The 22,860-nt window shown below is 43.1% G+C and overlaps 3 protein-coding genes across 4 annotated transcripts in view; 2 read left to right on the top strand and 1 right to left on the bottom strand.

Moving 5' to 3' along the window:
• LOC126561499 (ubiquitin-protein ligase E3B) overlaps positions 1-22,860 on the top strand; it is a 480,330-nt gene that overhangs the window by 246,426 nt on the left and 211,044 nt on the right. The gene's annotated exons all lie outside the window — the stretch shown is intronic.
• LOC126563599 (radial spoke head protein 3 homolog B) lies at positions 8,565-16,143 on the top strand. The gene is made up of 7 exons (XM_050220244.1): positions 8,565-9,026; positions 9,722-10,122; positions 13,622-13,736; positions 14,135-14,209; positions 15,034-15,192; positions 15,270-15,846; positions 15,923-16,143. The coding sequence occupies exons 1-7, from the start codon at positions 8,565-8,567 to the stop codon at positions 16,141-16,143; spliced, it is 2,010 nt and encodes a 669-aa protein (XP_050076201.1).
• Positions 18,049-22,860, bottom strand: part of LOC126563491 (uncharacterized) — a 9,329-nt gene continuing 4,517 nt past the window's right edge. The window contains exons 4-9 of the mRNA XM_050220135.1: positions 21,370-21,482; positions 21,082-21,289; positions 20,028-20,991; positions 18,919-19,144; positions 18,658-18,826; positions 18,049-18,563 (exon numbers count right to left, since the gene is read on the bottom strand). Of these exons, the coding sequence (XP_050076092.1) occupies positions 18,049-18,563; positions 18,658-18,826; positions 18,919-19,144; positions 20,028-20,991; positions 21,082-21,289; positions 21,370-21,482 (2,195 nt within the window). The remainder of the gene's footprint in view (positions 18,564-18,657; positions 18,827-18,918; positions 19,145-20,027; positions 20,992-21,081; positions 21,290-21,369; positions 21,483-22,860) is intronic.

The raw sequence follows: 22,860 nt of genomic DNA, 5'->3' as shown, positions 1-22,860 counted from the left end.
GGATTGCACTTTATTGTGCTGACCACCGACAACGAGCCGGGTGCCGTTTTGCAATTGTCATCCGCCAACCAAGAGTCGAATAAACATTTTTGGTGCGTTCGGACTCATCGTCTTTTGCTTTGCGATGCGATGGTCTTCTTTCTGTACGATGCGGTTCGATCCTTATTTTCTTATGGTGGTCTATTGATAATGGGAAATGGATGACTATCTTACAGTGTTCTGCTGGGGTTTTGCTCAAACTTTTTCTTGTAATTTAATAAATGAAGCATTTTTGTCTTGTGTTTTTGCTCCGAGGGTTTCTTTTTTTGTATTGTTTCCGTTGATTTGTATGCTTCTTCATTGAATGTTATGTTATTTTCGTTTTATTCCTCTTATATTTTCTTTTCCTTCTTGTTTCTTTATAACATTTTCGCTTGTTTTATTTTTCTTGAGGTTTCATTAACCTTTATTCTTCATAAATATCTGCTTTAGTGTTTCGTTCCTTTATTGTTCTTTAATTCCGTGTTTCTTTTCTATAACGTTTACTGTTTTAAATATTTTAACAAATTCGAAATAAACTTATCAAAACTTGCATGATGTAATTTCACCTCAACACTCACAAACCAAAGCGGCGCAGAATTGTCATCACACCAACTGCCAGCAAAGTACACCAACCCACCGAAGCAAGTTGGCGAGGGCATACGTTACCTTCCCGATACGGACTACTTTCTGCACCACGATCGCGCTCGCTCTGCTTCGAAATGACCGAAAACAATCAATACGCGGACCGTGCTGACTGGGGTCGGCGGTGGCAGCCCGGTGTAAGTGCAAAAGGACCCACCGAAAGGAAATAATCGTAGCAATTGTTTCTTGCTACCGAATTACAATATCATGTGTTTTATGTCGTTCGTGGCGTTCGTTTCTCGTGTCTCGTCGTCGGTGTTCCCTTCATCCCGTTCCCTTCGCCCCGTTGCTCGATGAAGGCAGAGCATAATGTTCCTAATATTCACCACCAACCGGAGCTGCTGGAGCTACTGTACTGCACGCAGGCGACGAACGGACAATGTTTAATTCTTATTTGGATTTCGTGCACCCGTGTTGTATGTTGTTTGTGCTTTTTTTTTCTTCTTCGCCATTTGGTTTGTCTTGCAGACTGGCAGAACTCGTACACCAAAACTAACACAACGTATGCCAACTTTGCCGGGTTTGTACAGTATGAATATGATCGTTTTTTTGTTTTGTTTGGAAGTGGAGCGTTTTTTTTTTTTGCTCCGCTCCCAAAAGTCATGATCAGTTTTGTGCTGCCCGAGCACAGGCAGTTCACGATTGATCTAAAAAATCACACGTCGTTAACGGTGGCAACCGACCCACCGAACCCAAGGTGCGGAGGTTAATGGGGAAAAGGTCACCGCGGTGGCGAGTTGTGATAGTTGGGCTTAAGGATGGCACGAACTGCACGAAATGTGTGTACACTTAGCGAAAGTGTAAACGGTGTGCCCTTCATGTGTGTCCGTGCAAGCTGGGGTAATGTGTCAAGCATGGGATTTCTGCCTAAATCGAATGTATGATTAGGTTCGTATTTCTGATTATGAAATAAAATCTACCCTACAAAATCGTTCATGATCACGATTTATTTCAGTTGGTGCTGGGCGAAAAGCTCATAGTTAAATTGTACAATATACTTCGCTCACCATGTTCCTTCCTTGTTCTAGTAGTGTTGGTGAAAAATAATAACGATTTTTCAACAGAAGAAAAATAAATGTTTAGTACCCTACATTTTCTCTACATTTTCTCTACAAAATCTCTACATTTTCAAAAAAAAAACATCTTCTGAAAGTGGAAAACACTTTTCATCCCAGATTTTTCCTATCAGGATCTGAATTCAAAGAAATCAACCCAATTGAGCAACGATTTTAACGAAAATCTCTCTGCTTGATGCTAGCGCCACCTACATGTCAAACGATACAACGTTCCAGTGTCCTCTAGCTTGTGCCGTTCATGTTTTGAGTGGTATGCAATCCGCATTGCATACTCTATGAAGGGGAAACGAAGGAAATCATGAAAATGATAGAAAATACTCGTATCAAAACACATAAAAAGGCTAAAAGGATCTTTGTGTTGCTCTTTTTAATAATTTCTGTCAGTACTCCGAATAATAAAGCTCTTCTCTACCCTTTCACATAAGTTTCCGAGTAGATAGAAAACAAGCTATAACTCAAAACAAGATCTTAAATGATTTATCACACTTATCAATCGAAAAATAGACTGCTATAGTACGCTTTGCCTTCGTAGAAAATGGCGCGAAACACCAAACAACACCCTTCGCAACACAACATAAACCCTTTGTCACCAACACATGCGAATAAAAAAACACAACTTCACACAATACCGTACTGGTGCTGCTGCTACTGCTGTTGCTATGGGTTGTTGATCAAAGGAAGCATAAACAGTTTACAAACAACAACACATCGATATCGAAAAGAGCCACAAATCCGCGTACCCATCACAGTAAGCGAACGCATTCTTTACTGGGCAGATTCCGCTAAAGTTGTTTCGAATTGTTTTGTGCTTCAATTAATTAAGAAACTACCAAGCGAAGCTGTGATCAAAGATCACCTTTAAAAGTGTGTCAAAATTGAGTGAAATTTGTCGTGAAGTGGTGCAGATTCTGGTTCAGGTACTTTGTCGGGGAAGAAGAAAAAAAAGTCCCAAATGGAGGTTTGATGTGTTCATTTTCGTGTTAAACACAAGCCCCACAAATCATTTGCATGCGCTCCACACGACATTCTGCATAGTTTTCAAGTGTAACAATTATTTATTGCAACCACCCATCCACCAAGCCCCTCCCCAAAAGCCTTCCCACCGTAATCGCGAAAGGGCATGCTGCTCGTGCATATAGTTCTAATCGTTGTGTTTTTGCGAAGCGCATGGAAAATGGTGCATTTGTTCCGTCACCTAAGACGGCCTGCTTCGTTTCGCGCGGTGCGATGAGTTGAACCATTTACCTCAGTAATGTGTGTTGTGCATTCTTTTTTTGGACCTTCCTGTTTCGTTTTTCGTTTCGATAGTGAGTTTGACCCTGGCCGTACAACATAGGAAGCGCAAACTGTAAGCTTTTTTGGTGCGGGTTGAGTCATATGCGTGCCGTTTCTTGTGCGGTCGTTTGAAGCGAAACTTTTGTGTCCCCTTTTGTGTCCAAGCTGTGAGAGTTTGCAAAGAAACCAGTGAAAAGAAACGTGACCATGCCAACGTGTCCGGCGCCCCTAGTGGCGCAGAAAAAGTGCGGCCCACCGAGTGGTATCGGTAAGCAGGAAGTGACCCAGCTGATTGAACCAAACTTTCCCGAGCATCATCCACACCACCATCATGGTGGAGCAATGAATAGATCAAAGCAGGACACCAAATGGAGTAAAAACTCGCGGACTCAGACGCAGCCACAGCAGCAACAACCACAGCCGCGCAATATTTACACGTGGATCAGCGCACCACGTGCCATCTACAACAACAAAAGACTGATGCGAATGAGCAACGATCGGAAAGGGTAAGTCCTTCTCACTGATGATATCCTTTCATTTAAACAAGATTAGTTTTGATTTCATGTTAAAATGTCAAAAGAATTTCAAAAATATCTATAACCTCCAAATTTTGTGTTTAAATCTGGTTTGAATCGCAGTTCTGGGGTCATGTCGTGTTTTTTTCTGATACCTTTGACTTCACTTAACCCTTGTTTTAATAGTCAGTCCACCAAGACACCGATGTTACTCATCTTCTTCTTGGTCTGTTCAGGGTCATGAAGATAGTGTCACAGGTCGTCGCAATCCGTTTCCAAGAAACTCGGTCTAAGGTTGCAATCCTCTATCCACATCTGGAACATCTGATCCAGCACAAGAGCTCCCTGTACCCCTCTGGTCCTCGTGTCAATTAATCGTACCACTTCGGCTTTGATTACCGTCAGGATTTCTGCACCTCGAAACATCTCAACTGGTTGTTGCCTTCTTTAGATGCTCGCACAAACTGTCAATGGTAGTCCTTAGCACCCTAAGATAGAAAATGGCGACGCGTCCTTCACATTGATTTCCTCCGCTAGCATAAGTAAAGGATTACTACACCTGGAGGACTATCGGACGTAAAAGTGAGCGAATTATCCTTCACTTCGTGTGTTACTGTAGTCTTCTGGATCACAGAAGTTTTTGGAGCCCATAGTAGGCATAATTTCTCATGGCGGCAGGCCTTTCTGGACCCCTCTTTTGAAGCCCTTGGCTGTCAGCAGACTTGTATAATTTCATCTGTTTCATGGCATTGATAATTTCATCTAGGAATAGCGAATTCTTTCATCTAGATCAAGCATCTAGGGGAATCTGGGTCTAAGAATTCTAGCATCTAGGAATGGCGCAAGGAATGCGCACTTCGCCAAGATGCCCGTATCAACGTCCTTATTTTATCTAAATCCGGGTTTATATTTTATCTATCCGGGTGGACTTCGGTAATCGCATTTTGCATGCTATAAATAAACTAATGAGGCTATCTAATCTAATCTTCTAATCTCTTCGCATGAGGCACAAAAAGCCACATCTAAGAAGATTTTCATAATTTTTTAAATCACTTTCCATGTCTCAGATTGTCACAAGTAATTAAATATTTGTACTATATCAATGGATACAAGTCATCGAGCCCTTATTTATCAAAAAGGCCGATACAGGTGGGTTTCATTTCATGGAATCAAATAACCGAGAGGTATGAGGAGTAATATAAAGCAATACGGCCAGGCCGTCCCTCATGAAATATAAAAGGAGTATTTTTTTCGTTTTTTTTTTTTGTAGAGACTTTGAGTCTCGGAGACTACGTTTGCCTATCGAAAGGAATAAAATCACGGCCTAAAAAGCAATTTAACGTTGTCTTTACATTTAAATTCCAACACACGATTCTTGGTGTGTCAGAACAGCACATTACATTAGTGCTATAAGCCTATCAAAGTTAATTCTTGATTTTTTCCAACGAATGTCAATCCTTTCGCTACATAACTTAGCAACAATCCGATGCTTAACGTCCCATACCATACCAAAACCAATTCTAGTCAATAATTCACTGCGAACAAAAATTACCCAAACTAATTGCGGTACACCAATAAAAAAAGGAATAAATTAAATGCGTACAATGACCCTACGGAAAGGGAGAGCCCTACGCGTATAGGCCGCTCCGTACATCTTCGATCTACGGTCAATGTTTTGTTGCGTAGCTTTTGACATTTTCTTCTTCTCCACTAGGAGGTGCCTGCATACAGTACAGAAACACACCCGATCCATCGATTTCATTCTCCAACCAACTAATCATCGTTGGGACACATTCATGTCATGGTGGTAGCGAGCAGCTACTTTAAGGACATGTATAACAAAACATCCTTCCTGAAATAGCTTCAACCCAACAATAGAACAAAATGCAGGAAATAACCAACAATTCCGTAGCGAAAATGTCACCCAAACAACAACATTCCTTGCGAGTTTCTTTTTTGGTTCGTTGCAATAGTCATTAGAATGTAACCTTTTACGAGGCTTTGCAACAGAAAACCGAATTGCAACCAATCCTTCGCATAACCTTCGAGACGTTTCTGTTTCTTCCCGGAACACAAGTTTACTCGAGCGAAAATTTACGGCTCACCTATTTCTGTCCGTTGAAAAATGTCACCAACCAGACATTCATTCACCAGACCCTTACCGGAAGGGCAACATTTGTAAAGCAAACACGCGGATTGAGTTGCTGCATGTCTGATGCCCCTGAAAAGTTGCCCCACATGCACAGGTCGGCCACAAATTGTGGCTGCACGAGGTTAGAGCGCCGTCGCTCGGTGGTGTGTGGTTCGGCAATGGTCGACATCCGGTTGCATTCGATCACAGTCTCCTGTGTGGTTTTTTCGCAGTTTTGATAGGAATTGCTTTTACACGACTTAAGATGGTGGTATAATGGTCAGCTTTATGAAAGAATGTTTCTTTCTCGATTTGATTAAAATCTTTTTGAACAACACAAAACATCAATCAACGCACAAAACGCCAAGTTATAATTCTATGGAGAGTGAACTTTTCAGCAGCAAAAGGCTTACAAGAAGGTGTTCACAACGATGAAACCGGTGATATAAATAACATCACTCCATCACGCTCAACCAAACATTACATGATACAGCAACAACTTCGCCCAAAGTTCGCCTAACGCCAACGTGTCCCTTGAAGGTCAAGGGTTTATTCCACCAGCGTCCATTGCTGAGCCGGAGACTTTTTCGAGTTCAAAGAACTTTCCCCGTGGGGACCGGCAACAGCAAAATCATTCTCGTTCGCCGTCTCATTATCGATAGGCGGACCCAACGGTCCTTCCAAAGAAAAAGACGTCTCTTCCGATCCTGGTACGCCAGGATGAATCATTCGCTCCTTCACGTTTGCCAGTCAGCGGTCATTTGCGGTCATCTTAAACATTTCCAGCCCGGGCCAGTTAAACGACCCCACACGGACCTGGTACTGGCCGTGTCTAACCTTGAAATTAATGATATCCTGTCGTGAGACAACCGAAAGCGTTCCAAACGCAATCGAGCAATATCCCGTCCAGAAAGAGTTTTTTTTATCGGATTTGCCGAATCTTCGCGCACCACTTAAGAGTGTACGGTTGGTTAGAAATAAATTAACTGTTGGCTGTTGACACTTGCTCTTCCTCAGGGGGAGTGCAGCGTTTCCCGTTGACCATGAACTTGAATGTCATATAAAATGGGCGCGATCCTGGACGGCGTAAAATGTTTGCTTCATTTAATCAATCATCAAGCGCGTACTCTTACTCAAACAACTAACTTCCATTAAATGCTAATCCTTTCCTCCTGTCGGAGGAGATGAAATGGAAAGAAACTGCTCTACGCCCCATGGAGTTAGGACTCACGAACAAACACGAGCTTGCGTGTCCATCGACAACTGTCGCCGTCGACCGGCGCGACGAATTTATAATTCTTTCAGATATACACACTCCCGGGACCAATATACACTTTCGCGTCGACTTATTTCCGTTTTCTCTTGTCCACGGACTGTGTTTGTTGGACATCCTTTTTTGGGGAATTCCTACCAGAGGTTCGTTTTGCCGTACGTCTTAACGATTTTAGTGGAACTTCGTGAATAGTGCCTATTACATTGCATTAACTGCTTGCTCGCTGTGTTCTTTAATTAATCTAAAAAATGCACGATCATTCACTGAGTGGAGTTGAGCTTTCCAAGTGAGCAAAGGATAGTGGCTAATAATTTGATTTAGTTCCAGACATTACATTCCACATCACAGATTATTACATAAATCGCTTTTTCCCAAAAATCTACTATTCTTGTGCATTTGTTTCGGTTCTATGGGATGAAATTCCTGCACAAAAACCTCACCCAAAATTGATCGGGGGGACAGTAAGGTGCCAAATTACATAGTGGGCAACCACATCCGAACATAAACATTCGTTGACCGCTAGAAAACGCCGGTCCGTGGACACACACACACACGTAGCCGCGATCGGTTTATCGTTGCGGTCCGTCAGCTCGTACTCACGCGAACTTGCCATCGAGAGGAAGAAGCGAACACAACGACACACGACGGAATGTATGTGGGGCCATTGCTCGGCTTCGTGGAACTCTAATGGACTTTAGCTTCTTCATCTACCACCCCTTCCGTTTTTTTTCTGGTGTTAAATCCTTCGCCAAGCGCCAAGCGCTCCATGGGAAGTGCCTGCGATGGAAAGCGAAAGCGTAGAATGGAAGTAAAAATCCCCATCGATCCTGGCTAGCCGCTGCCTAGCCAGGATAACTGGTAGGTATAGGTGGTAGCACGCCATTTGCCAGAACGTTTGCTATGTACACATTCCTACGAGCTGACCACATAGCCAGGACCGGAGCGAACAGGAGTTTCACTCTCTTCGCGTTGGTCATTCGTACTCGAATCGTTGGCCAGTGCGGTTGTTTGGTGCTTCGTGTTACGTGTGCACTCCAGCAGGACTCCCCTCATTAGGACACTATGAGTGCAAAAGGTTCACCAGTAATGGCTGTGTAGTAAAAGCGCTACTGAAGTGAAGTGTAGTCGCAACCGGTCGAACATGAGTGATTCCTGAACGGCAGAAAACGCTTAGTTTGTTAGATTTTTTCTTTCGGTTTTTGGAGTGATAAATTATTTACTTCGCGGAGGAGGACTCACTACCACGCGCTCTGTGGGGTTAAGTTAATTTGCTCCAAAAGGAACTAAATATAGGTCACTCCCGTGAGCATTCTTCGTTGTGTGTTTGTGTATGTGTTTCCTGAGCATGGAAGGATAGAATAATTTTCGTGCAATTAACCTTACCTTGGTGCCGTTCGAGTCAAGTTTTTTCGCGCTCCCTAAATAATGAAACAGACCAGTGCTGCTCAACGATTCACCGAGGGTTAAATTATTCATCCTCGCGGGATTCCACCCCTTTATAAATTATGCTGCTCGGGAGTAAGCATGCTAATTGAGTACCAGTAGTACAGTAGTAATCAGGTTCCTAACTCTTGACCAAAAACAACAAAAGAAAAAAAACCTCCAAACGAACCTGAACCGTCCATTAAAAGATGCCGACACTATCTGCCCGTCACCAGCCGGAACAGCAGGAACTACTGGAGCTGGAGAGTCCCGCATTTGCGGTCGTCTCGAGCGATCACCATTCGTACCGTGCGAGCAGTCTCGGTAAGCCGAACGCGATCGTACGCCCGCTGCGTCACGGTCGCGAGCAACGGGAAGTGATCGAGGGTCAGCACATCGTCAGCCTGCATCCGGACTACAAACTGCTGCACGAAATTGAGACACAACTCAGTCGGAATAATAACCGGAACAAGGATACTAGCAGCGTTCACGCCAATACCGGGCACGATCGTGGTGATCCTGCGAAATTACTGCAGCCAAAGTACGGGCCCGGTGCGATCGAGATCGAAAAGACGGAACGGACCGGTACCCGGCAGCATGAGTTTAGCCGTGAGCTGGACGCCAAGCTGAGGAAGCTACAGCACGATTCCTCGAAGCGATCGTCCAAAAATGTAGGTTATCTGTCGAATGTTTATTGCCAAAGCGATTCGTTTAGGGGGCCTCAAATTGACCACGTCATGCCGGAGGGATAGCCTCGAGTGAAGCGATTGGATCATTGCTTCATCATCCATCCGCTACCGTTCCTGGTGAACGACACTTTGGCGCTATTAGCAGTGTGCCTTGTCCTCTTCATTCTCACACGCTTTTGTCCCGTTTTTCAAGGACTTGTCCACAACTTTATGAGCTTTTATTTTCAGGGAAAGTGTAAGCGCGGGAGAGAATGAGACATAGAGAGAAATCGAGAGAGAGAGAGAGAGTGCAGGTGGTGAAACAAATATTCAAACTTATCACCTCAACCATCGGAACTAATGGTTTGGGGCGTAGTGGACGTTGTTATTACGCAAACAGGAAGTCGATATTTTGTCGACCTATTCGTTCGGTTGGCCCTGCCTAACGGGTACTTTACGTGTACACGATTTCAAGGAAAGCGGTGCACTGTTGTTGAAGTTTTATTTTTTAAAAAGGTCCTAAACAATACTGACCTACTGACCGGATAGAGCAAACGTGTGAGAGTCCCTTTTTTGCATGCGGTTAATTGCGGTGGGATCACTGTAGATCATCCAAACGTGATAGCGCGCTCCGAGCGTTGAATAAGAATGTCATCCAAAGTGTTCACCAATTCCCCCGCAATGGTTTAACCTTCCAGGGCAGCACGCAGGAGGTAAACGTTAGGAAGCGTCCCCTGTTCATCACAACCGTCCCGAAAGGTGTGTTCCTGCAGCCAACGAAAGAGCTGCCCCTGCTACTGCCCGGTTCCAGCCAACGGCGTCTGTATGCGTTCGAGAGCCGGCCAAGGATTCTGACCGCACCCAGCCTCACCAATAATAACAACAACGACATCAATCATCCGAACCACAACCATCCGGGCGAGTACGTCTGCAAGCACGGTAGCCATCATTACGGGAAAGCACCGCTAGCGCCAAGGATATCGCACGTGGGCGCAGGCGAGGCTGACGTTGTGCGGAAGGTAGCTGCGACGGAACTGCAATCGATCGCGCACGGCCAACAGCAACGATCCGGCCCACAGTACACCGGTCGCCCGGCAAGGTAAAGTGGCGTTGTAAAACATATTCCTTGGCTTGGCTTTTCTGTCAAGGTTAACACCGGCACCACCGTTCAAAGTGCTTGTGAATCGTTAATGATGTAAGGGCTAACAACTTTCGTTTCACTGCGCTCACCTCAGCGTGCCGTAGAATAGCCAACAACAAAAAAAACGCTTTAAGCAGGGCTGTTTGTATGCGTGTTTTTTAATCCCCAACAGTGCTGCAATTTCTGCTTTGCTTTCGGTGGTGTCACTCGTCCAGGTCCACGCTCCGGAACTGACCACTTTTTCACTCGCTAAAGCTGAGAGAAAATGGACGAGGAAAGCGTGAGAAAGCATATTGGTGGTGAGAAGTTATTTAAAAATTTGCATAAAATTTTTATTCCACCTTTAAAATGCTTCACCCAAAGCACCTCGTGCTAGCAGAATTGAGGTCTCCGTCGTATGGCGTGACAGCTTGACTTGTTTCTTGTGCCATACAGCATTATTGCAGTTGTAGAATTTAAAGAGCCTCCTTTTTTTTTTTGGTTCAATATTTTGAGTGATTGCAGTAAACAAAAACTAGTCTATTTCAATTATTTTGCTAAAAAAATGGACGCTGTTGTTCCACCAGACAAAGCCGATATTACATCCCATTCAGGACTGTTTGGCGGATTAAATCTAGTATTCCTTCAAGGTATTATTTAGCTAACTTCCACTTCAAGGACGCTCCTTGTTTTGCTTTCTGGACATTATGCTCCAACTTCTCGGGGATTCAATTTCCGTTCTCTCCATACTTAAACGGTAAATTATTCAAATTCAATCCATCGATTACTTCACACACACACACACACAAACACACACCGGATATAAAAAGACGACCTTCAAGTTAGTTAGTTAGAGCTGGGCAAGAAAGTACACCTAGCGCCATAACCTTCCAAACCCGCAAGGAACGATGTACGCACGATCGCTAAAGAGTATCCCTGCTCGATATAGGTCACCTTTTAGGTCTGATCGGAACACTCCAATCGATAGTGTGGATTAGATTTCAATAATTAATCTCCCGTGGTAGTGGCAAACTCCCCTCGGTTCTGTCCCGGTGATTGTCTACATCGATTTATTTCGCTCAACTCAAAAACCACCCCCGAATGGAGGCGCCTGGTAAGCCACTCCATTCAACACATTTATGGTGCAAACTTTCGTTCGAGGCTTGCCGGTTGTGTGCTTTACGGTTTCGTACCATGATTGAAGATCTTCCCGTAAGATACAATAATGACAACGATAAACTTTCGCCAGTAGTTTACAAACTCCCGGGGCGAGTTGAGAAGGCTTGTTCAAACTACCAAACGAACCGTCTCTATTTCTGGGTCAGCAGTTCTGTTCGGTGATAAACGGGATGGCGTTTCTTCGTTAGCGTTTCTATCTAGCTTCAAACTAAGCTAACCGAGCTGCATGCAACACACCAGTAACGACTCCCGACTGCTCGGTCCACAGCTGGTAAACGCAATCCGTATGCGGAACTCTGCTACCTGTGAGCCAACGTTGGAAGCACCGCACCAACGTTTTGTCTGCTGTAGTGCAAGATAAATCGTTTGATGGTTTTAGTAGGTCAGTTCTGGCGGCTGACAGGGTTCAATCGGGTCGGATTTTCGGGGCAAATATCTATGACCGAGGGCCTAATGGTCATTAAGCTTTTGCTACACAGCCCGTGCTCGTTTAACTGATTGAGGGTGACATTTGTGACAGCCGATACGCATTAGCGTCTCTGGGAACCTATAACGTCAGTTCGCGGGATTAGTTTTTTGCTACTAAACATGAATCGTTTGTTGACTAATAGAGTATTGTAATTAAGAGCGAATTCTGACTTCCCTTCGACAAGTGACTGTTGTGCAGAAAATATGTACCACAAACGGGTCACAATTAAGATCGTTTTGTTTTTATTCACAGTTGTTGTGGTGTAGTAATTACATGCTTGCCTAGGTACTTTGCCAGGGAAATCTGAACGCGTTTACTAATTACTTGATTTAAGGCTGAGTGTGTAGAAGTAATCTCAAAGGAACACTCACATTTAATTACAGTGGTTTCTCTTTACAGGGTTGCGATTTATATAATGGAACTTTTGAACCATTTTGAATAAATTTTTTCAATGGGTTGTAGAATATTTCAAGCTACTTGTGGAGCGTTGCAATCATATAGTGGAATATTGCATTCAATTATGGGACATTTCAAACTCGACTATTGAACTCTGGAACTTCTGGTGAACGTTTGAAGGTCGTATATTAAAATGGGAATGTAGAAAATATCATCCAACAGTTGATTTACATCAGTACGCCCTATCATTTTCATTCAAATGAGTTTAACGGATAAACATTTGAAAAAATTGTACCAAAGCTGATTACAAAACTCAACAGTCACGATGCAAATTTCCCCTAAGTTAACGCAAACTTCCATTACATGATGGCAAAGTTCCGCAACGAGCTTGCTATATCCCACTATCTATTTGAAACATTCCCTTAAGTGATTCTACTATGGACACACATAGATTGAAACCCTCTATGACGATGTAGTTTGGTGGTATAAAGCTCTAATTTTCAGACCCATTTTCTTCCAAACAATTTTCAGCGCTTTATCATTGTTTATTTTAAATTTAATATCTTGTATCAAGTATGTTTATTTTTCCAACTTTTCATACTTCTTTTTCTTCTGCTTCGTGGCTTAAAGACCTTCTAGGTTTACGCCGGCATTATCGAATGGCTTTTTAAACTCGTTGGTAACACGTAGTTGAATAGTCCTAGTCGTAGTCGTAGTCCTCGCTACTGTCCGAATGGGATTTGTACCCCAGCCCTGGTGTGTGAAGACCGACAGCTCTGTGAAGGTTCTAGACCCTTTCATTCGCCTTTCATACGCTTTATGCGTATTATTTAATTATACTCTGACGAACAATCATACTCCATTTTATCGATTGGAACTTTGAACCGGATGACTTAACCAAAAAAAAGGAAAGGAACAAACAAACACTCACTCAAGTTTTCTAACCCCGTCAACACCAAGACGCTTTCGCGTGTCTATGTACCATACATGTACCTTGCTGAAAAAGCCCCAACCACGGCTGGTTAACCGTTGCGGTTATATGTAAATGAATCGAACGCACCTGTTCTGAAGCACTTTCTCTCGCTCTTAATAAGAAAGCCTCGGCCTCTGTGATTGTGACTGTCGAAATGGATTTCAGTTTTGCCTCTTCTTCGTCTTGTTGTGCGCTTGAAAAGCTAATTGACCATTGGCCAGTATATAAGAAGGGTAGTGGTACTACGACGACCCGAGAGTGAGAGCATTCACCTTTCAAGTGTATGTTTTGCGTAGGCGCGTTCGCCTGTCGTGATGCGTTATCGTTTGGGTAATATATTGAAGCCTAAAGGGAAATTCCCTCCTACCGTACCGTGTTGTGCCAGTGGTGGAATGGGGGAAGGTAAAAAATATGTAATCATTTTCATAACTTTGTTTGTGCTTTTCTCTTTCAACCCACAGAGACCAACAGCAGCAGCAGCAGCAGCAACCGCAGCATGGCTCCTATCAGAATGTGATGCACGATCGACGAGTCGTCCGGGGCAGTAATTATACCTCAACGAGCAATCTGCAAGTGGTAAGTTCTGGAACATGAAAATTCAAACTTTCAGCTTTATATTACGTTTGGTCCCTTTTTTTCCCCCCATCCACAAAAGCATTCAAGTGTTTTCCGTTTTCTTGAGAACGAAATCTAACACCAAGTAAAGCTTTCAAACGTAGACGTAGTATCTGAAATGTTCCTAACTATCCTTGCTAAAATTGCTCCCTTCTTTCTGTCTTTCTTCCTCTTTCTCTCTCTCTCTCTCGTTCTCCTTTTCCTTATGTTTTTGTCGTCTCATTACATCAAAATTGTTATCCTTGTTCTTTGCCTTGTTTTCTTGGTAAAAATTCTGTTCCATTCATTTTTCCTTTGGATTTTTATTTTATCTCGGTTTCTCTCCTTAATAATTGTACCAAAAAAACACACACACACAGGGACATGTTAACAACTCCCCTAACATGCCCCGGTGGAATCCATATTTCGGTTACGCTGGTCTTCTATCAGGAAAGGTGAGTTTGATCGGTGGGACACGATCGCGAATTCGCATCTCGCAAGTTTCCTCCATTACTTTCATCTGTCCTTAGGCTTTTGTGCATTCTACTATAGCAACACATGCTCACTTTTAAGAATATTTTAACAAAAACTTAGTGTACAGTGTGTAAGAAAAAAGTTCATACATTGTTGCCCCTTTTATTTGTACAATTTGCTTCGGCTTTCGAACCTCTACCAAATGATACAAACGATACAACCGCCTTAACCGCCTGATACAAGAGTTAGCCTGCTTCTTCCACTACTGCTGCTGCTTTTTTGACTATTCTTTTGCTCTCATTCTATTCGATTGTCTTTTTCGAAGTTTTCGCGCCATCTTTCTTACATTTGAGTTTTATAATTTCTCTTTCTTTTCTTTATTTAAATTTGATTTATTTCTCTTTGGTTTCTTTTAGTACGAGAGTTTACTTTATTCCTTTAAAATATTTATCTTTAAAACAATCCTGTGTAAATAACCTTTACCTTTTCTCCTAGCACAACATATCTTAAAAATATGTTTACTACTGTGAGTAGTACTCTTTTAGTACTTTCAGTACAAAACACTTTTCTTATGAGAATCTGTACAAATTCTGAATTAAGACCAGCTTTCCAATTCTTTCACATTTTAATTACTTTTCCCTTTTGATTGACTTCCTTTTCATCATCCATTTATTTCCATACCCATTACTGCTTTCCTTTCTCTGCAAAGTGTTTCATATCTGTGTATATCTGTTTGTGTGTGTATTTTTTTTCCTCCAAAATCTGACCGCTCATCTTAACCGTTTTTTCCCCCGATTCTTCCCAGGGCGATGGCGACGGTTCCCAGAAGGAAGCCGAAGCTCGAAGGCGACAAATGCTCCGGAAGAAGTACGTTTCCCGCAACCAACGGGGAGTCATCGGAACGCCACCACCAGTCCGTGGACGACGGCATGAGACGGTCCAGACGGAGAAATATCTTGAGGAGGTAATAGCTCCATCATCGGATCCTTTAAAAAAGTCCTCCATAATATGCCCTCGCTCCCTTTCTCCCATTTCTTCCAGCTCTTCCTGCATCCTCCGGAGCTAGATGCCGGTTGTCAGACGGATCTATTTCTGCATCGGCCACCATCGCCACCGTACGTACCAGCCAAGACCGGTTGCGATGCATCCACCGAAATTTTGGACGGCGAACTGTTCGATTTCGACATCGAGGTGCAACCGATCATCGAGGTACTCGTTAGCCGAACACTGGAGCAAGCACTCGTCGAGGTGCTGCACGAGGAAGAAATCGCCGAGATGAAGCAACAGCAGCAGAAGATACTAGCATTGCGCGAGGCTGAGCTGGCCGAGCTGAGACGTCTCGAGCAGGAAGAGCAGAAGCGTCAGGCCGAACGGGATAGACGCTTTCTGCAGGACAAAATTGCGCGCGATCTCGACCGCGAGATGCAGGAGCGCATCACTGCGGCCAAGCTGTTGCAGGGCCGGCTAGACGAGATCGTACCGGAAGTGATGGCTGCCGTCGACAAGATCGAGACGGAGAAGGATCGGGCCGAGTTTGAGCGGCAGATAACACCATGGCTAGCGAAGGAGGTTGCGCACGAAATAGGCCAATGGATCGATGCGAACGATTTGCTAGAGGGTACGCGTTTTAAGATTTCTGCCTGTTTTGTTATGTTTCTAGCGCTCTAGCGTCTACTACCCTTGAACCGTTTCAGATATGATACGAGAAATTTTACTGCACAAAAAGAAACTGCTGGAAGCGGATGCGGATAACACTGCCGATCAAGAACAGTACGATGAGGTTGATCCGGATGAAGCAGACGATGAACCGGAACCAGCCGCAACCGAGCAGGAACCGGATGTAGGGGACTCGGTACCGGAGGAGCCAGCAGCTGAGCCAGAAGCTCCCAACAGTGATTCCGAGAAAGCAATGTGATATGTTTGGAAGAAGGCATGTTTGTGTAAAATAATGTCCACGGATAGAAATCGATCAAAAGGCAGGGAACTACTGAAAGCAGCGGTAGAGCTCACTGTCTTTTAATTGCTACAGATGGGACGGGTTTGTATGTTTGAAATCTTCAACATTTTCTGACCAAAAACTCTCCTCCATGTTAGTTGTTTGTTAGCTGCCCAAAGCTCTACAAGACTCAATGAAAATGGAAATAAATTACTACTTTGTTTCATTCTGAGAAGAACTTTCCGAGGGCCTTTTTGGTTCCATTTTTTTTTTTTTTGTTTGCTTGTCTAAAGCATAACAATTATCAATTTCTTATATGAGCTTTTACATAATTCACTAGTAAGAAAAACACTTCAAAAGCAGCATAGAATAAAAGGAAAATCTATTCAAAATTAGCGTCTCCAGGAAATGCATTCCCACTGTGCGTTTTCCATGCGACACTGACATTTGCTTGAAAAATGTGTCCCACTGCTTTACTTTCTTGATCCATTTTGTTTTGACCTGTATACATGCCATGTATGACTTTTGATCGGAGCTGCCTGATGAAAGTGAGGTTACGGATGCTCCCATTTGCCTATTCCATACATGCCATATATGATTCGATCCATACATGCCATGTATGAAGAGAAGTAGTATTGAAAAAATAATGTTTATCAATGTTTATTATTTCGTTCATTTTTTTTTATGCCTTTCATTATGTTGATTTTTAATGTTGACTGTTCAAATAGAAATTTAAAATTATACATATGTAGCACTGTATCATCACTTATATGGGATATCTTTTTTAAAACAATGTTACAAAAGGTGGCAGTTCTTGCTTATGGGCTTTCGAAAAGTAAATAACTTAAATGATATCCAAAGCTTCATTTACAGATCTAGGTTCTTCCATGTTAACGTGTCAGATAATCTACATTTCGTTCATACATGGAATAATCAAAAAAAGAGAAACGACTTCAAGGCCACAAGAAAAGGGGAATGACGATAAACACTAAAAAAAAACACCGCTTAATGGTTACCTTCATCATTCCATGTATAGAAAGAAAGAGGATTTCGCTTTGAACGCATTCCCAACACAACAGAGGTTTACGAAGTGAGATGAATTTTGTTTTTTATTAACTATGCTAATTTTATTTTATTACAGCTCTTAGTTTTTACAGTATACTTCATACCATGCTGCATAGATTAAGTAGTATTAGTGTTTTTCTTGCTTGTTGTTACTACAAATGTGCAGTTGAAATTAAAAAAAAAGTCTTACGTGATCAAGTTCAAATCCAGGGTTATTCCATGTATTAAGCTCTATTCGATCGTGTGTACTTTGCAACACACATAACCTAACTTCAAACTACATTCAAATTTAACCTGACATCTGCCAGCAATTTACACAACTAAGCTGTGTCCTTCCCCGTACACACCTGCCCCGACGAACGGGGTGATCACAACAAAATCCAAAACAGGTTCATACATGACAAGGTCAATGTAACGCGGAACACATGTATACGGCTCCGCACACACTTACAGGCCTGTCGTAATTATATTGACGGTAAGATCTTCTTCTTGTTTGGGCCATATTTTTCTCGACCACAAATTAAACATTAACCAACTTAGAAACATACAGTCATATTACTTATTAGGCTCAATTTGAAAAATTCCTATTACTTGTAAAGTAGTGTGAAGCGGACACCATACCATCTGGTGTCAAATTTCTTTAATTTTCTTTCTCCTTCTTCTAACTTGCTTCGAAAACTTTGCAGCTTTACTAAGGTTCTTCTGCGACTAAACTCCGAATGTATAGAGGAACACCCGTGAGCGCGGGGCGGAATTTATTCACCTGTTCCACGTCGTATCGCGGCTAGTCGAAAACGGGGCAAGACTTGCCGATTGTTGCTATAGCTGCGACGTTGCTACTTTGCTACCGCCATCACTGTTAAGACGTGGTATTTTTTGCCGTACACTGTCTTGGTGTTGCTGTTGCTGCTTATTACCACTATTTCCACCCAAAGGACGTTTTGTGCTGAGCGTACCGTTGTTGCCATTGTTGCTACCGCTGCTGTTCGCGTTTGTTGAGCTGTCCGTATTGGTACTGCCATCGAGCAAGCTGCTGTTGTTGTTCGCTGATCGATTGATGAGTGACTGGCCACCGATGCGCTTGAAGTGAATGGTTTTCTTCGAACCAACCGGCTTCAGGGTGGTGGTGGTGGTGGTGGTGTTGGTGGTGGAGGTGTTGGTAGTATTGTTAGTTTCGGTCTTTGATTCGGTTGGGCTGCCCGTACCCGCCAAGGAGTGTGCCAAATCGTCTTCGTCCGGTGTCACGTCGAATGCGCTCACAAACTCATCCTCCATTTCCTCTTCCTCAAACTCGGGTTCGTTTGCACTTTCGGAGGGGTCGCATATTAATTTACCTATTTTAGGGTGAGAGACAGTGAGAGAGAGAGAGAGAGAGAAATTGAATCTCAATCGAATTGCAGATATCGGAGCATTCAGAATGGAGCATACCATTCAGCGTCGGTAGCTCAATCGGTGGCAGTGGCAGGACGCTGGGATCATGTTTCTCGATTAGATCTTTGATCAAGTTGCAAATATCCTCCCGCTTTTTTGTCACAACGATCGTTTCGAACCACTTTTGCAGATGTTTAATCGGTAGATGATAATCGACAATGGGTTTCTGGTGAAGGAGACATTGTACAAGAGTGCAAACGGAAGGAATAAATAATTAAAACGGTTCTTAAAAACGCGTTCGCGCATAGAAATACTCACAAGGAAAAAGTGCTCGACGTACTGCAACAGATACAGTCCGCAGTCGGTGTAATTGTCTTGCTGCGGTACCTTCACGCAATGTCCGGGCATGTTGAGTTTGTTAAACTGTTTCGGCGCCTTATCGGGCATTTTTGCCCGATACTCGCACGTCAGATAGTCACGCAGTGTGGCGACCACGCGGCTTCTCGATGCACCCGGCAGTGAATCGAATATTAATATACAAGGTCTGAAAAAGAAACCGCACAAAAAGAAGCACGCACACATATAGATTTAATAACTGCAAACGGTAAGTTCTAAAAGCGTTACGTTATGTTAACGTTACCAAGTTTCACTCAAAAAATTCACTGATTGTTAAGGACTGTCGAAAGTTTATTTGTACATACGGGAAACAAATCGGTAAAAAAGGTGATGAAATCGGTAAAATAATAGCAAAATAAATTAATAGCCTGGCTTGATAATCGATTAAAACGCTTGAATCGAAAAATAGCACCCAAAAGATAACGAAAGCGAAAGCTCCGATCTTACTAACGATCAAAAGATTTAAAAAAAAAACATCAATTAACTGCTAAATAAAAGCATAATTTCGACAATACGGCGTAGAGCCGTCGTACTAAAATAAATAATAATGAAAGCAAAGTTTCACATTGTAAAATATCAACGAGCCAGCGCTGTTGAAGCGGTCATTACACGGGGGAAAACACCGTGATCGGTTTCGGCATCCATCCCGAACAAAGCCCGGTCTAAATATCGGAATTCAGCATGCACAATTCCGATTTCATTTTGGGGTGGCAAATGTCTGTCGAATGGAATACGGGGTGTTGATTTTTCCCACGGGTTGAATGGCAAATAACAAAAAAAAATATATTATTTATCTTTCATGTCTTCTAGAGCATGCATATAAATGAAAAACTATTGTTTTGTTTTGAATCTGACAAAATGTGTTTTGTCAAAAACTCTTAATGACAGAAAAAATCCCTAAAGCAGTCAACGAAATTATCTCCCGTGTATCAACCCATTAATTGAAATTACAGTTGCGCACATGCAGACGTGTTAAGTTCAATTTTCCACATGCGTGGTGGCAGTTGCATCCGTTAACATTAGCTACTTACTGCTTGATTGGTTGTCGTACATCTTCCGCCGATTCCTCCTCACTGTCATCGCCATTGCTTGCCAGCTCACTTTCATCACCGTCCGCTTCGTCCCGCTCGCAAATGTCTTCATCGGCGAGATGGATCGGTTCTATTTCCAACGGAACACGCCTACCCGGTGTAACGGGTGTTATCGTCGTGCTACCGATCGTTAGTGCCGTACCTTCGAGTACGCCACCACGCCTCGAACGGGATGATGCTGTACCTTTCGATTTGCCTGCACCCGAAACGTTAGCGGAAGCAGTCCCTTCACTGCCACCACCGATCGCTACGGGGGATTCCAGGTTGGGGAAGCAAATGATCGCCAGAAACCAGTGCGACTGCTCGTTGATTGGAATGATAATGTACTTTTTCTCGAATATGTTATCCCTTTTCGTCCAGTTGGCAACGCGCGCATGCCGTTTCTGAGCAGCGGACAACCGCACGTCCTTCCCTTCGCCCGGCGGAGCTCGATGCTGGCGGGTCGTCAGTGTCGTGAGCCGATTGTAGAAAAATGTACTGAAAATGTGCACATGCTGCCGATCCTCCTTGTCCAGCACTTCCAGCTTCAGATAGTTGAGATAGAAATCGATAATAATATCGTTCAAGTACTGATCCTTCGCCAAACACAGATAGTCTTCGGTGTTGATCGGAATGCCACCCTTCCCGGGCGGATAGATTAACAGTTTGCGAATTTCCATCTCATCGAGCATATCGTTCGTACCGTTCGCTTCTGCCGTTGCGTTCGAACTGGACGTGTTCAGCGATCGGCTCGGGGAACAGCGAAGCAGCAACTCCTTCGCGTCACGAATATTGATCTCCTCCAGCAGGTTCGTTTGGAAGATGTTCTTGATGATGGACTTGGCTTCCTCACTTATGCTGTCCATCAGCAGTGTGATGCGCTTTGTTGGATCGTTCGATACGAGTTCCGGTCGGAAGCAGGGAACTGGAATAAAAGCGAAAATACACACGCATGTATGATTTTTTTTGTCCCCTCTTTCCTCCGGTAATGCCCAACGAAAAAGAAAAATCTTACGTTTATCCGAGCTGATGTCCATTTCGAGATGTTTCCGCACATACGCACCGCCCGAATTGTTCGTATAGAGGAAGATCACGTTCAGTGCTTTGGAGAAATGTGTCAGCACTTTTTTCATTTCGTTCATTTGAAGATCCAAACTAACAAACTCGGCCGGACGCTTCACATTCGGTGCGACAATGCGGACCCCTTTGGACGAAATCGTAACCTACACCGCGAGAAAAAAGGAAGACAAATTTTATGTTAAGCAGCGGAACAGACTACCGACATGCGGTACGCGCTCCTCACCTTCTCATTCGCCTCATATTTTAATGTTCCGAGCCGTATAGTATTGCAGTCGATTTGTGTGATTTGCCCGTTCGGAAGATTCTTCACGTCCGTAATATCCAAGCGAGGTTTGTCTACGGGGTGTTTTAAAAGAAGAGGAATTATTTTAAAAAAAACGAAATATTAATGTACTTGATTGCGAGAAGAGAAGAAAAAACACCATTCCTGCTAGGTATCATCAACACACGCAGCCAGCAAGCCACTTCTTCCCGGCCAGGGTTGGATGATGATGCCAGCGGTAGGTATGCTTTCAATATGTTCTGGTTCTACGCCCTTACATCGATCAGCCATTCGGATCTCGTCGTGCGACACTTTCTCGTTGACAATACCTATTGTTCTGCCGTCTCTAAATACACTTTTTCAAATAACTAGTGCGTGAAAACACAATTTTCAGTAGCGCGTCTTGAGGGTTTTCTTTTCCTCGTGCCGTTTTTGGGCTAATGTTAGCTATGACGCCTTGCGCACGTGCAAACTCTGTGCCAGACAGTAGATTCTTCTACCACCGAATATTTTCACACGGAAAGATAAATCATTTGCGCTACGGTGTTCTCTCTTTTTTTCCGCACTTAATGCCTAGCTAAATCAGCGTGAGTTTTCGTCGTCCCATTTACATTAGCACAACCGGACACGCCATTACGGCTAATTGACAATTTTTCTCTCATCGCTTTGACAGCTAGCCAACTGCGATGAGTTTTTCATCGGGCTGTTCGAAAGTTTCCCAAAATGCACGCTAGATGGCAATGCTTCAAACAAACACAAAACTTAATGTCCATTGGAGGCGTTCGGAGTTGTGTTACATTTACGGGATTTTTACCCTTATAAATAAGGTATGTTTAAAATTATTGCACACCGCCCAAGAGTTGCACATTTGGTATAAATTGCTTTTCTTCTTGTTTAGTACGCATTACTGATCAAGCATATTTTTTTTCCTGGAATAATGAAGACTTCTACCAGCGATACATATATTGCGTTCAAAATCCAGGAACTTTACCGTAGTTTAAAATGCACATGAAAATATTGACTATGGCACCGATCAAAACAAAGGTATTTCCAAACTAAACCAGCTAAGAGTCCTGTATGACGAAATAAGGTTTACTCAACCTTTTCTATCATTTCAATTAGATATTTTAAATATATTTTTATATATTAATATTTTAAGCAATCCGTCCGGCCGTCCTTTATGAACAAAAAAATATTATATATTTTAATTGTGTAGCAACACGATTAGATAATGATGATAACCAAGGAGAATGTTAAACATTGCTATCTTTAGTTATTAGAAATACGATCAGGCTGCCAATGAAATGAAAAGGTGTAAGGTGTGAGTGTTAAAAGTTTCCATGCATCTCAAAGTTTGCATCCCTGAGTGTGTATGCGTCTCGGAGTTTGAGGGCACACTGGAGTTTCGGGTACAAAGGTAGGTTCTACCGGGTCTTGTCTAGTAAATACATA

Source organism: Anopheles maculipalpis, chromosome 3RL (assembly GCF_943734695.1).
Source record: "Anopheles maculipalpis chromosome 3RL, idAnoMacuDA_375_x, whole genome shotgun sequence".
Classification (NCBI taxonomy): Eukaryota; Metazoa; Arthropoda; class Insecta; order Diptera; family Culicidae; genus Anopheles; species Anopheles maculipalpis.
The sequence above is the reverse complement of the archived record's forward strand: the minus strand, read 5'-3'. Positions and strand labels throughout refer to the sequence as shown.

Excerpts from the sequence above, each read along its gene's own strand:
- LOC126563599 (XM_050220244.1), top strand. The coding sequence starts at position 8,565 with ATGCCGACACTATCTGCCCGTCACCAGCCGGAACAGCAGGAACTACTG. Across the intron at positions 10,123-13,621 it reads TACACCGGTCGCCCGGCAAG|AGACCAACAGCAGCAGCAGC; the intron begins GTAAAGTGGCGT and ends TTCAACCCACAG. Across the intron at positions 14,210-15,033 it reads CTGGTCTTCTATCAGGAAAG|GGCGATGGCGACGGTTCCCA; the intron begins GTGAGTTTGATC and ends GATTCTTCCCAG.